Genomic DNA, 15,068 nt, shown 5'->3' on the forward strand with positions numbered 1-15,068 from the left:
TAGATTGCACGCGTCGTATGTCATCCATATTTTAGACGACTTCTTATTTATTGGGCATTCGGAGGCCAAATGTCAGGTAGATCTCGATAATTTTCTTTGCGTTTGCCGTCGTATAGGCGTTCCGATAGCCGATGAGAAAATTATGGGCCCCACCAATGCTCTGCAATTCGCAGGGATCACTTTAGATACGGCATTGATGGAGGCTCGTCTTCCAGAGGACAAGCTTGCCAAATGCCGTACCCAGTTGGCGGATTTTTGCTCTCGTAAAAGCGTCCCGCTGAAAGAGCTACAATCTTTAATAGGGCTCCTCAATTTTGCCTGCTGTGTTGTGGTTCCCGGGCGTGCTTTTCTGCGCCGTTTGATAGACTTGACTAAAGGTATCCGGAAACCCACACATCACGTCAGATTAACCCAGGAATGTAAACACGATCTCAACGTCTGGGGGGAATTTTTGAGCGTGTACAATGACAAATCCTTTTTCCTCGGATCGCGATGGGCCACTTCCCAAAACCTCAATTTATCTACGGACGCGGCGGGTTCCTTGGGCTACGCCGCAGTATTTGGCACACATTGGTGTTTTGGAGAGTGGCCCGCCGCTTGGAAACAACTCCATATTACTGTCTTAGAGTTCTTTCCGGTTGTCCTGGCGCTTGAGATTTGGGGACCGCTTACGCGTGACAAATGTATTGTTTTCTTTTCGGATAATCAGGCAGTTGTTGCTATAATCAATAAGCAAACTTCTAAAGATCGTTCAGTTATGGCTTTGCTTAGGCACTTTGTTCTCTGCACACTTCAATACAATATTTTGTTTCATGCTAAGCACATCGCTGGTCGCGTTAACCGCGAGAGCGATGCTTTATCTCGCTTACAGGTAGAGAAATTCAGATCACTAGCGCCTTACGCAGACGAACAACCGACACCGGTTCCGCCGGGCTTACTACCCAACAACTGGCGCATCACTTGAACGACCTTCTGCACTCAGCCATTACTGAGGGTTCGCGTAAGACTTACCAAAGAGGTTGGTCGACATATGTCGATTTTTCATCTGAATTTTGCGAGTCGTGTGCCTCGCTCCTTCCGGTCTCGGTAAACAATTTAGCATTGTTTATATCATATCTCTCGGCGAGGAAGTTTGCCTCCTCGTTAATCTCGACGTATGTCTCCGCCTTAAGTTAAGTTCACAAGCTAGCTAATTTTCCTGATCCCACTAAACAGTTTTTAGTGCAGAAGATTTTAGCGGCTCACAGTAAGCTATACTCTTCACCAGCCGTTCGACTTCCAATAACGCGTAGCGTGTTGCAACGATTAGTGCTCGCATTAGATCATACCAACTCATCAGCATATCAAAGGCTGTTGTACCAGACCATGTTTTTGGTGGCCTTCTATGGCTTTTTTCGAGTAGGCGAACTCACGGCCAAGGGTGCGATTTTGAAATCTTTAGTACGAATACAAGATCTTCATTTCCAATTTAAAGACAATTGCGTGACCGCCGCGACAATTGTCATCACCGACTTCAAACATAACTCGGGTAGGCGCCCCTTTTCGGTTGTTTTGGACTGCGCAACGGGAACAGAGTTTTGCCCAGTGAATTATTTACAACGTTACTGTTCTATGCGGGGTACCACTCCAGGTGCCTTGTTCTGCTTTTCCGATGGATCCCCAGTTCAAACTAGCCATTTTACGCAACAACTGCGGCAAGCACTAAACTTTTGTGGACTTGATTCATCCAAATACAAATCTCACTCTTTTCGGATCGGCGCCGCATCGTTGGCGGCTGACCAAGGTTTATCGGATGCCCAGATTCGCCACCTTGGCCGTTGGAAATCCGACGCGTTTAAACTGTATATTCGTCAACCTGGAGAGGTGTTTAAGACTTAAGCTCGCCTTTCAGTCAGGGGCTGCGGCATCATAATTATTATTTCTAGTCTTCAGTAAACTACTTCAGCTGTTAGCTGTAGCTAAGATCAATGCTCGCCTTCCAGGCATGGGCTGGGGCGGCAATTTTAGCCTAGTACATCCTATTTTATTTTTCCAGTTAGTTATTTTATTTTATTACGACAAAGACCGGGTAAGTGCTGGCTTTGTCTACTCTTATAAGTGTTCTTACTATTCTTACGATTAATCATAACGTGATCCACAATTTAGCTTATCTCCAGAGTTAGTTTGCCTGTCAGACAAGGGCTGGGGAAACAATTTTATATTAGAGTAGTTGTTAATCTAGAGCGCTGGAACGCGCGCTCTTATCGAGCCCGAGAACTAGCCGTTACTCGTTGGGGCTTCTAGGACATGTCAGAGAAGGGCCTGGTGTTCCTGATGCCTTCATATTACATAGTTTCCATTATCTTTATATTTGGTCATTTCTGCACTATTTCATAGTGCGTGCGTGCGTGCGTGCCTGCGGCTTGGGTTGGGGCTCGCCACAGGATGTGGCTTGTGGCTGTTTTTCGCCCCAACTTTATTCACTGAATCAAATATAGCGATGTTTAATTGATTAATTTGACACCTTAGCATTTGAATGGTTTGAAATAAACGCCACGTGAGTGGCCAAATTAATCCAAACAAGTGTTTCAGTGATTCAGTGGTTTCTGGCCGCATGCACGACCGCGATTATAACCATAACCATTTCATTATAGTCTTTTGTGCGCTGGGTTTATAAATAGGCGTCGCTCTCGGCATAAATGGCCCATTATTGACTTAGCGCGATAATGGGTTTTATGCTGAGGCGGGGCGTTATCTTATCTTACGGTACAAGCTGCAGAGGTAGATAGCCGTTAATGGGCTAGACACCACACGCAGAGCAAGCTTTAAATTCGTGTGCTCTGCTAACCCTCTCCCCTTTTTCTGCCAGCGCCCATCGTGATAGCTGTTTAGCCTTAGAAACGTACTTTACTTTCTTTCGTCGGCCCTCCACCATCCCCTGAGCTCCTCCTCTGCTCTTGCTACCTCTTACTGGGCTGGCTGTTTTTCGCCCCAACTTTATTCACTGAATCAAATATAGCGATGTTTAATTGATTAATTTGACACCTTAGCATTTGAATGGTTTGAAATAAACGCCACGTGAGTGGCCAAATTAATCCAAACAAGTGTTTCAGTGATTCAGTGGTTTCTGGCCGCATGCACGACCGCGATTATAACCATTTCATTATAGTCTTTTGTGCGCTGGGTTTATAAATAGGCGTCGCTCTCGGCATAAATAAGTTTGTAGAAGTTTGAAAAGAAAAGTAATTGAGAATGGGATTAGGCCCAGTCCCAACGCCGCTCCACTCATGTGCCGAACCAAAGTTGATCAAGTTCGACTTCAGAGCGACCAGAAAATATGCGTTCTGAATTCAAGAACTCTGTCCAAATAGAAAAGTTGTGACTAACATTTCACTGTTATAGCAATATTTAGGGAAGCAAACTCAAATTCAAGGTTCACTCAATTAATCAATCAAAATCAATAATCACAGATGTTTGGGCATCGGACATCGATTTCTATCGATTTTTAGACACTGCCCGAAGATATCGTGGAGCAGCAGAAAAAAGAATAAAACCTAAGAACGAGGCTCAGATTGGCCGAAAATTAAGAACAATTTAAGAACGAGCTCAGGCTGAGGCTGAAAAAAAAGTGAAAATGTTTCTAGTTGAAACGTAACTGAATCTTGTAATTTACGTTCGCAGTGCGGTGAAAACACAAACAGAAGCACCGTCTCTCATTTATTATTATATCTACCATCAACATCGTTTTCCAATACGTTGCCTTTTTATTTTGATTTCTCATCATTTCAAACCGCTCATAAGAATAAGACCAATTTAAGAACAATTTGAGGCTGAAATCGCCAAAAAAACTTATGAATGAGCCTCGGCAAAATTTTACTGGTTTTTACTGGAAAAGAAAGGCGTGTAAATCTTACAAGAAATTTGCACTGCCCGCAATGGGAACCGCAGTGCAGTGTTCTTCAGTTTAAGAATGGTTAAACCTTACCTTCAAGTTCTTTCATCAGTGTTTGGTTTTCACGAACCAGTTCCTCTTCTGTTTCTTTCAGGCTAGCGATGATGTCCGCAGGTACTTGGTTGATTTCATCTGGATGGAGGGCAATGCTACACCAGAAGTTCGATCTCAATGCGCGACGACTTAAGTTGCTCGTAAGATTTTGGACCTTCTTTGTAAGGTAGTTCACTCTGGCGTAGATGAGGACCCCCACACGATCTTTGCAAGACGACGATAGTCTGTAGCCAAGTTGGAGCAAGTTGTCTTGAAGCACTTCAAACATTTGTTTTTGTCTCTTGACAACGCGCCACTGCCAGAGAGCCTCGCTGTTTATTTGAAGATAAAACATTGGGTCGTAGCCTTTCAGTGGAGTGGACATGTGCAAGAAAGCGGGATTGACCGGGAATTCAATGAGCTCTAAAAAGAGCTCCCGATCAACGCGCTGCATTACTTGCACAGATGACATGCTGAAAATTCGTTTATTGCAACTCGCGCAAAGCGTTACTTTAAATACGATGGTTAAGTGATACATTTTATCACCTCTCAATTTCAATGCCTTATAGCGTCGGCGTGTGTCCTATTGTTTGTGGAGGCGGAGCTTGGCACTATTAATATTCTGCCGGGAAATTCAAAAGAGTTTCGCTCTATTGTTCTTCTTGTCTCCGAGGCGAACGAAGGCTGAAGGATCGTTATGAGTGTTCGAAAGTTGGCAGAACGACCACTTCGAAACATTATTTTCCGTTAAAACTTGGCATAAAGCTTCCTTTAACAACATACATTCAAAGCCATATGATAACCGTTAAGAAGGGCACTTTGAAGGAGTAAAATTCTTCCTCCAAATATTTCCTCATATAATATTTTCCCTCAAATGGACCAAATTCAGGAAAAGAAAACGACTAAACCCACTTTTCGTAACATTTCAAAAAATGTCTCCTTTATTCCATCAATGTCTCATCTACAAAAGCCATATGATAACCACTACGAAACACAAGTATGAAGCACGTAAACTCTAAACAAGTATGCGTAGTCGGCCATTTTCTGGTCATTTTCTTTGTTGTTTAGCCATCGGCAGCCTAATTAATAATTAAATTTCGCGCGCACTCTACATTTAAGTCCCGGATATGTCGCGGCATTCTGCGCGATGTACGTCTTTAGTTTGAGCAGGGTTTTAGACCAATTAGCGTACTGAATAGATCTTGCCAATTCGAGGTAAAATATAAATTCATATTTTACTATACGTCCTCCTTACGGTGTCCTTGGTGTCGCCGTCGTCATTGTTTAAGCTCTCTGATATCTCCCGATCAATCGAGAAGTCTAGTTGTGTGTGTCCTTGGAGAATATCTATTCCACGAGGCTCTCAGAGAGCTGTTCACTTCTCGGAACAGATAATGTCTTCGTGCAAATATCCGTGTATGCTTGGGAGGGGAAGTAATTATTTCAATATAACGATTACATATTGATAGCTAAATATAAATACGGTCAAATATTTCGTCATCATCAAAAGCAGATTTTTAATTCACAGAGATCACATATATATTAGTCTAGATGTGAAAGAGTCAAGAAAATATCAGCTGATGAAACAGTTTTTCATGAATGGAGTCTGCTTGTGTGTTTAAATTAAATTTTCAAATTGTCTCTGACATCAGTTTTTCAGTGACTCTTTTACACCAAACCAACTTGAAACCTAATCTGTATTTGGTAATGGCGACAATGATGCAGAAACGTCATGTACAAGCGTTTATATTTCTTCAGTTAAAATAATTGTATTTGTAAAAAAATCTGCGGTGAAAATGAACGTTATAAGTAGGGTGAGTGATTCACAAAGTAGCCTATGAACAGGCACCCGATTGGGTCGCCAATATTTTTCACGCAGGAGCCTGTTCAAATTAGATAGTAAAACCTTTATTGATATCAGGTTCTACTGTACTTACATTTGCGATTTAGTGACTGGTTTCGAGGGAAAGAGACAATTTTAGAGGAATTATATTAATTTGGTGGCATGAGTGTTTTGGCGGAAGATCAGTTGAGCGGGGATACATCGTACAATTCGGTGCGTATGTACAGCGGTTGTGGTATGAAACGGTTACTCAGGAATCCTCCGTAGGAAAAAAGATGGTGACTGGTACATTTACCCATAGTTCTTAGCACACGAAAACCTTAACAACGTTCATAAAAACGTACGGAAACGTTATAAAATCTTCAAACCTAGGCAAGTTAATGTCCTTGGAACAGGGACGACTACTGTAAAAGGAATTGGCTTTCTTTGTGCCTTATAGGCTGTGGTAGGCTCGCAGGGCATTGTGGTAAAATGTACAGCCGCCATCTTTTTTCCTACGGTGGATTGAGCTCTCAGACTGGATCTGGATATCAGGGGTTATAAGCAATAATGTATCAAGTTTGATTGGGAACACAAACTGACTTCAAAAGGACTAGCACTCATTTAAACGCCGAATCTGCATTTCTCCTCACCTCAGAAGCTCCCACAAACATCTAAAATGAACAAGTCTTTATCTCTGCGGTATACACTGGTCAGGGAGGACTTTAACTAAAAGCTACTAAATCTCTGGCGGAAAACAAATGCTGGGTCCTCGCTGTTTTGCAAGTTTAACAAACACTTGAAGCCATGGGTGTTTTCAACCTAGCCTCGTCCTCGATCGCGACGATGTTTAAAATTGAAAATTGAAAAACACCCTGAGGACGTAGTCTGCGAACGTAAACGTATTTAAAGTGGAAGCCGAAAATACGTCTGCGTTCGCAGGTTACTGGGGAAGAGGCTGGGAAATTTCTCAGAGGTTTTACTGTTGTTATGGTAACCCATAACGTCAAGAAGCATCACCTCACCTGGCATAAGATGGTTGAAGTAATATATCAAACACGACAGACAGTGTTTCATCGGGATATCCAAACACCGAGAAGAGAGTTGAATTTTTGACGAAATTCGAGGTGTTTGGATAGCAGATAAAACACTGTCTCGACTGTTTGATATGTTTTCTCCATCGGAAAAAAAAACTGGAGTAAACAGAGAAGTAAAATCGTCAAAATCTATGGTAATTAAGACCGTGTATCCAAACCTCCTTCACGGTTGTGGTTTTCTTTGTTTTAACTTCATGAATTATTAATGAGTTTGAGAATGATCTATCGCAAAACAAGTAGTACCGACACAGGGTTACCAGCCACCTGTTACTCTTCAAATGCCGTTCGATGTACTTTCAGATCGTTCTTAGTATTTAATTTGAATCGACTTTTTGGATTTTTGACACTCAACGATTGATCAGCTGCGTGTGGTTTCCACACCTATTGAATTCAAAACAAACAGACTGGCACTTGATTGAAATTGCAAGAATGCCTTATATCTTCTGTGGTAACTTTTACTGCCAGAAAACTGGCCAAAACAAATACCAGAACTTCTCATTTTTGAGACTAATTTTGCATGACTAAAATTAGTAGCAATCAAAGATTATGAGGGTGCGTTCGACGCCACGGTCATAGCTTGAGAACAGGCTCCCGGCAAGCCCAAGCGCTCCGCCCCGATCGCCTCGCTTTCCGAATTCTTCAGTTTCGCGCTCGTCGGCTAGCTTCGCTCGCCAAATGTTTCTTCCGTCCTCGCCGGGAGCCTGTTCGCAGGCTACCACGGTTAACATCCCAAAGCCAAGGCGATTCAAAGTCGCGTTCGTGGATATAATAAATAATTGTACTATTCATGTAACAAAAGCACTTCATCTCGTATCCCGACGAAACAGGCCACGTTTGTGTTGATTTGCCTGGCCCAAAAACATAACTACAGTTGTCTACAAACAAGCGAACGATCGAGAAACCAATACAGACCCTTGTACACGTGCTATGCGATGATGTCATTTGTTTTCCCCCCTGCTACAGGGAGGCCAATTTTTGCGTCCAAGGCCAGCCGGCCGGATGTCTGATAAACTCTCAATTCAGAGATTTTATTAAAAACGCCCCCAAGATATAGAAGTAAACTAAAACTAGTAGTAATCGTAGATTAAAGAGTGCGTTCGAGTTTTGGTAGGCTTGGTATGTAAAAAAAAAAAAAAAAAAATTCTAGGGAAAGCATTTTGTGCCTGAGCTGTTAGGTAGGCGTGAAATTGGTCACCCTTCAGCAGGGGCAAAAACAAATAAACTGACCGGAAAGCACGTGCATACGAGAGGGTTTGTTCTCGTTTATACAAGTATTGTGTAATATTAGTTACGACTGGTCAGTAAAAAACATGGACTGCAGTCGAAAGGCCGCATTTAGTCCGCAGTCCCCATTTTATACCTGAGTCCGCCCGCGTTTTATGCGCAGTCCGTAATGCTTAGTCTGCGTTTTATACATAAGTCTGTGTTTTATACCCAGTCCGTAGTCCGTAGTCCGTAGTCCGTAGTCTGTAGTCCGCAGTTCGCAGTCCGCAGTGCGTGTTTTATACTGACCGTGTAAATCGACACCAACCATGTTTGTTCGGTCGGTATGCGAGACGACGTGCTTTTGCCAAAACTAGGACAATTATTTTGTTTACAAACACGACTTTGAATCGCCTAGGTTTTGGGGTAACAGCTACAGGGCATTTTCACTTCCGAAACAATGAAACGGAGGACATGTTGCTGTACCATAGCAACCCTTTGGGAGTTGAACTTATTTCCTGAGTAAACACTTTCGTTGGGGTTACGTTACATAGTTTGTGCACAGAAATCTAGGCCAGCGAAGTGAAAATCATTTCCTCCTTTGATTTATTCAGCAGAAAGCAGCATTGGTTTCGGACGAAGAGAATAGGGTACACAACACGCAGCCAAACTACAACTTCTTGTTCGTACGAAGAGTCGTACACATTTCGTGAAGAAATGTCTGCAAGGTTTTTAAATGCCATTAACATTGACTTCGAACTTTAAATAAACAACTTATCCGCTACAGTCTTCAATAAGCTGCCTCGAAAAGTTGTACACATTTCGTGAAGACATGTCTACAAGGTTTTTAAATGCCATTAACACTGACTTCGAACTTTGAATAAACAACTTCAGTATCCGCTAGAGTCCACAATAAGCTTCTTCGACACTCGAAAGTCCGCAATATTGCGCAAGACTCGAAAGAAAGCACATGGACAAACATGGACATGACGTCATTTGCCCCTAAAGAATTTTAGGGGGGACCAAATTGGTGTCCCCCGATAGATAGATAGATAGATAGATAGATAGATAGATAGATTCACAGATCTCGAATTTTTCTGCATTACGCGATTAGAACTGCGTTCTGTCGAACGCAATAAAAACAAAAACGCCCCCAAAAATTACGCGTATGCTTATCATATTTTTAGAGCATGGTGTAATTAGTCATGTACCAAGATGGCTAAGCCAATGAAAACTCTTGAATTGCATTATCCGATGATCTAGTATGAATTATATTTTAATAATGGCTGATAGTATACGATAGCCCATCCAATCGAAGTATTTGGATTACTGACTACGTACTGTAGTAGAATTCTACCAAAACTCTATAGAAACAAGATAAATGTTACCATAAAGTTAATTAACTATAGAGTTAAAGGTTCTTGTGATTCATAAACAGTCGAATTAAACATTCTCCGATAGCTTGATGCTGCACAAGAGTGTTGGAAAAAAAATTACATTTCTTGCTAGGACCTAAAATAACAAACCCTTTATGGTTCATTGCTCTTACACCGAGTTTTTCTGCGAGCATTCCAACATACACATCGTCCACTCTAAACGGCTTAATCACATCAAATAAAGGAACCGCGCTCTCGATAACATCATATGACATAACAAAGCCAGCACCACTACAAAAATCTGGATAGCGTGTTCCTCTGTACTCTTCATAACTGACACGCCATTTTCCACTTCGTTTTACAATCGGATTGCGCTGACGTTTACCCATATAAAGGCCTTTCTTAGGCGTTGATTTCAAGTGTAAGACATCTAGTAAACGTTTAGCGTTGACGAGCACATCGTCGTCTGCTTTGAGAAGGTAAGAAAACTCACAATATCTGGCTGCCCATTCGAAGACCATCTGTATCTTCAAACTCTGGTTCCAGTAATGTTCGTAATAATCCGCACGAATCATGTCGCCATAGATGCTATTTTCTTTTTTGAGCAAATCTGATCGTGCTGGATCCCGTGTTTGACCAAGAAGAAAGTATGTCTTCCACTGAGGAACGGTGCTGTTATCGGCACCCCATGTTTGACGAATCAAATATCTTCTTTCAAAATTTGCTGGTGCAGACGAGACTAGGATGAGCAGAGGGTAGTGCCGTGTACACACAGTCTTGGTTATCAAAGTAGTTTTGTGCTGGGGTGTTGTTTTCCATGATTTAAAATCAGGAAGAATGGCAGACTCCGCGGAAGAGGGTATGGGCTTCAAACTGCCTGAAGTCCAGTTCAGAGTAGGAGCCACACTCGACAGAGAGAGAGCGCCACTGCCTGAAGATGGCTTGTCGTTAAAACGGCTGAACGTTGAGCCCGAGTTACGAGCTTCAATAAGTTGTGAGCGTGTTTCATGATCATAGATGGACTTATTGAAGGGAAAGACACTGAAATACGTTATTAAAGCCGTTACCAAAACAAGACTTAGAGAGAGCTGGATTATCTTGAATTTCTTCGAGCCTTGTTGTCTCCTTCTGAGTGAACACAACCAATTGCAAGGAAACAACAGACAGTGTTGTCGCCGATGAAGCATGTTCCCAGTGGGTGAAGCGAAATGACTCCACTCCAAGTGCGAGCTCCTTCTAGAAACGAACGAAATTGAACTGGTTTGATTAAAGATTTAAAACATCGTAAAATTTTCGAATTTGTCTACATTATTGCATTTGATTCAAGAAGATATAGAAAAAATGTTTCAGAGAAATATATCCTTCATTAACACCTTTGACGCCAAATGCTCGAGCCGCAAGGGAGGTTTGGGTGAACGCCCGAGAGAATGTTACTGTCTTTATAATTAGGGGTTGGGAAGTGCGTTTTCCAAGCAATAGTATCATGAATCAAAACATGGAAACACACGTCGAGTATTTAGGGACTGGTCCAAAAGTACTGTGGGGGTGGGGGGATAAAAAACACATGGCCCAGCTTTTCCATTTGGCACAAAACTGAGTGACCCACCCCTAAACGAAGGTTAAAAGTTACATGACCCACACCTAATTAAACACGACATTTTTGTTTAAAAAATTCAACAAAATTACATTTTGTATATAAACTTGTGATGTTATTCACGTTTTAGATTTATTTTAAGTCAGGTTTATCTTAGATTTACTTTAAGTCATCTCCGCAACGTATAAACTCTTGTTCTTAGGCCATCGGAGCTTTATTGAAAATAGAACACAAACAGCGCTGAGAAACATTGTATTCAATTCCAATGCATTTTAATAGTCAACTGTTACAAATTTTTGAAAACTATTTATATCATAAATATAAAAGTCTAGAACCTAGATTTTTAACCGATGAGATTTTTTGGACTTTTTTAAGTAGCCAATCAAAACGTGAGAAAAGCTATTGACAAAGTTGGCGTCATTTTGAATAAAATTCACTTATCTCTATTTACGGCAAGTTAACGGCGTCTTTTCTCTTCTTTTATTCCCGGCATTTGACCATTTTGGGTCTTGTTATTGTAAAAAAAGGTTACATTGTCAAAGGTTACTGCGGAACCACTCGCTTGCGGCTCGTGGTTCCACAGCTACGTCGACAACGTTATGACGCAATTTATCATCAATAAGAAGAAAGACGCATAAAAAACTGACGTCAATTTGTTAATTTTTTCTCTTTATTTCCGGAGGTCTGCAAATGCTTGCGTGCACCCACATGGTCGCTACGCTTTTAATTTTTAATGCAAACAGTTCGTACCCCAGGGCCTAAAATTTGTAGACTGTTTACCAACACTCCAACAGTCCCTTTTTTCACGATTATCAAAAGTCCAGCAGGGGGTGTTTATATCTAAACGCGACATTGGCGAGAAGAAGAATTGTCAGACCATTGGTTTGCAAAGGAAAAGAACTGCGTGCGAAACCGTGTTTGCTTTTCGAACCCTTGACGACAGCAATGATTTTCACAAGCATTTACTGACAGCCAGTAAGTATGAAATATATCTTTCATATTATATTTTATAATGAATTTTACTCCCTTAGAAGATGTCATGGAATAGATACTGATATCAGTATATTTGGCCTCTTAGATTATTACGCGAATATAATCCGTCCGTTAATTATAACTAATTCGTCGATATTCAACTCTTAAAGATGTGTTGTTATAATCAAGAATTTAATAAATAGTATCGAGTTTTATCCTAATTAAATGTGAAAACGATATTAAATATAGTTTTCTTACTTAGTAACAAGAAAACGCACCTTTTACAAGCGATGGTTTTGTCTGTTCGTAAACCATGTACATGTAAGTGGGGTCCTAGAATTGACACCTTTTCTTTGTAGACACTTGGTTGCAGATTGGCTTTCTGCGTGTCACAATATATTATAAGCGGGTAGACTTAATGCTTGAATTTCGCGAATCAAACAGGAAGAAGTTTCAGGACCGAATTATTCTGCGCCACATGCTTGGCACTAGCCCAGGGAATGGAGGACAGTAATGTAACCGTAAGTGTTAGCGTTGTAACTTCGTGTGGTTACAAAAGCGACTTACCGTACAAGAAGTTTCTCTTTTCCAATATTTTTCTTCGAAATCAGCCTAAGCTTTGGTAACAGATGAACAATTCTGCGGATGCGTTAAATCATACGTCGTTATAGGAAAAATTTTAATGAAAGTTGGGGAGAAAAGAGTTTTAACCAATCAGAGAGCTTAATTACGAAAGATTATTCAATAGCAACGCCATTGCCCATGCGTCACGAAATGCTATTTCTGTAGCCGTCCTATGCAAAACAACAACGGAAAATTGTCAAGTTCTACGTATTTCGGAGAAAGCGTAAACACCATGGCATTATTATAAATTATATTTAATTTTCTTTTGGAATTGATCGCTTGCATTACATACTTAGTTTGAACAGGTTTTTAAACCGATCTGCGTACTGAAGAGATGGCGACAATTGAGAAATATCGGGGTAAAATAGAAATTCATAGCGGACCTCCTACGCGCCGAAGGCCTGCGAGCGGAGCCCCATACCTTAGAAAAATTTGGTCACCCATCGATCTAAAAAAATATGGTTTTCATGTGACTGTCCGTACATAAGTGCGTCCGTCCGTCCGTCCGTAGGTCCGTATGCCAAGCCTCATACCTTGGAAAAAAGGAAGAGTAGTGCCATTACCATAGGTACATCTGTGATGTTGGACGTCCGGGTTATGGTTACTTGACAACTGTCAAAACAAGTTATCCGCTGACCGGTATCACTTGACGATATAACGGGCTCTGGTTTACAGCTCATCAACATCACGTGGTTTTTCAAGTTGATCGCTGACCAGGTACTGGTTTTCGATTGGATCGCAGGCTCAAGTCAGTTTATTACTCTGGGAGAGAAGTAGGGAGTGCGTGCAACTCCAAAATTTCGGCCCAAATAAACCTCTAGATGGCGCGTTGTTGACTTTTCTTCCGACATATGTGCTCCTTGCACAAGTCCCTGATACATTGCTTACACAATTTTTACAACCTTGGAAAAATTGGGTACGCTTATTAGGGAAAGTTTGTTATAATTTAACTGGAAACAAATCCTCTTTTTCAGTCTATGGTTAATTACTGTAATAAGGAGCTCCGCTTTCACGCTTGGCTAAAGCTATATATTATTTTACAAGGCGTCCTTGGTGTCGCCGTCGTCAGTGCTTAAGCTCTCTGATATATCTTGATCAACCCGAGAAGTCTAGATATGAATATGTGCTTGGAGAATATCTTTTCCATGAGGCTCTCAGAACGCTGTTCATTTCGTGGAACAGATAATGTCAACCGGCAAATATCCGTGTATGTTTGGAAAGCGAAGTAATTATTTCAAAATAAGGATTACAGGTTGACAGCTAAATATATATACGCCCAAATGTTTCGTCATTATCAAATGCAGATTTTTAAATCATAGACATCGCATATATTAAATCTAGACATAAAAGACTCCAGAAAATATCAGCTGATTAAACAGTTTTCGCGCGAATAGAGTCAGCTTGTGTGTTTAAAGTTTTCAAATTGTCTCTGACATAAGTTTTTCTTGACTCTTTTGCACCAAACCAACTTAAAAACTTATCTGTATTTGATGATGGCGACAAGATGATGCAGAAACGTCATATACAAGGGTTTATGTTAATTTCTTTCAAAATAATTGTATTTGTAAACAAATCTGCGGTGAAAATTATCGTTTTGTGTAGGAGCTAGTAGGGTGATTGGTTCATAAAGTAGCCTGTGAACAGGCACCCGATTGGGTCGCCAATTGTTTGCCTACCCGGCCAGGAACCTGTTCAAATTAGATAGTACAGTAAAACCTATATATATAGCGAAGTCTTCGGTATAACGAACGATATTCCTCGCCCCCAAAATAGTAAAATACATGGAAAAGAACCCCGATGTAACGAAACCTCGTTATAGCGAACATATTTCGCCAGCTCCTTGGCCCTTGATAATATCGAGGTTCCACGGTACTTACATTTGAGATTTACTCACTGATTTCAAGTAAAACTGCCAATTTAAAGGAGCTCAGTCACGGTTTGCGCATATTGAAAAGTTTGAGTCTCAGACTGGAGCTATATATCAGGGGTTATAATCATCGATGTTTATCCAGTCTGATTGGGAGTACAAACAAATTTCAAAAGGACTAACAGTCATTTAAACGCCAAATCGGCCCGGAGAGAAGTTTACCAGAGGTGTAGCGGATGACAAAACCTGGGTGCTGAATGTTTTGTGACTTTTACAGACATTTGACGCTATGCGTATTTTCAACCTTGGCCCAAGGGTCTTCTCTTTACGATTTATAAAATTGAAAAGTGGAAAAGACCTTGGGGACGAGGTTAGGGTGTTTATCAAAGATTATAATGCACACCAGCTGACATAAGATGGTACATCACAGAACAAGTACTGCACAACGTTACCAGCCACATGTATATTCTTCAAATGTATATTCGTCAGATCGTTCTTAGTTTATATTTTGAACTGAGTTTTGGATATTGAGGCTCGACAAGTGATCAG

The 15,068-nt window shown here is 41.0% G+C and overlaps 1 protein-coding gene across 1 annotated transcript; it reads right to left on the reverse strand.

The window, feature by feature from the left end:
* Positions 1-9,389: 9,389 nt before the first annotated feature.
* Positions 9,390-11,159, reverse strand: LOC145465764 (beta-1,3-galactosyltransferase 5-like). Its single transcript, XM_081449522.1, has one exon. The coding sequence runs from the start codon at positions 10,647-10,649 to the stop codon at positions 9,498-9,500; it is 1,152 nt and encodes a 383-aa protein (XP_081305648.1). The 5' UTR covers positions 10,650-11,159; the 3' UTR covers positions 9,390-9,497.
* Between the last annotated feature and the right edge of the window lie 3,909 nt (positions 11,160-15,068).

Source organism: Orbicella franksi, chromosome 13 (genome assembly GCF_964199315.1).
Source record: "Orbicella franksi chromosome 13, jaOrbFran1.1, whole genome shotgun sequence".
Taxonomy (NCBI): domain Eukaryota; kingdom Metazoa; phylum Cnidaria; class Anthozoa; order Scleractinia; family Merulinidae; genus Orbicella; species Orbicella franksi.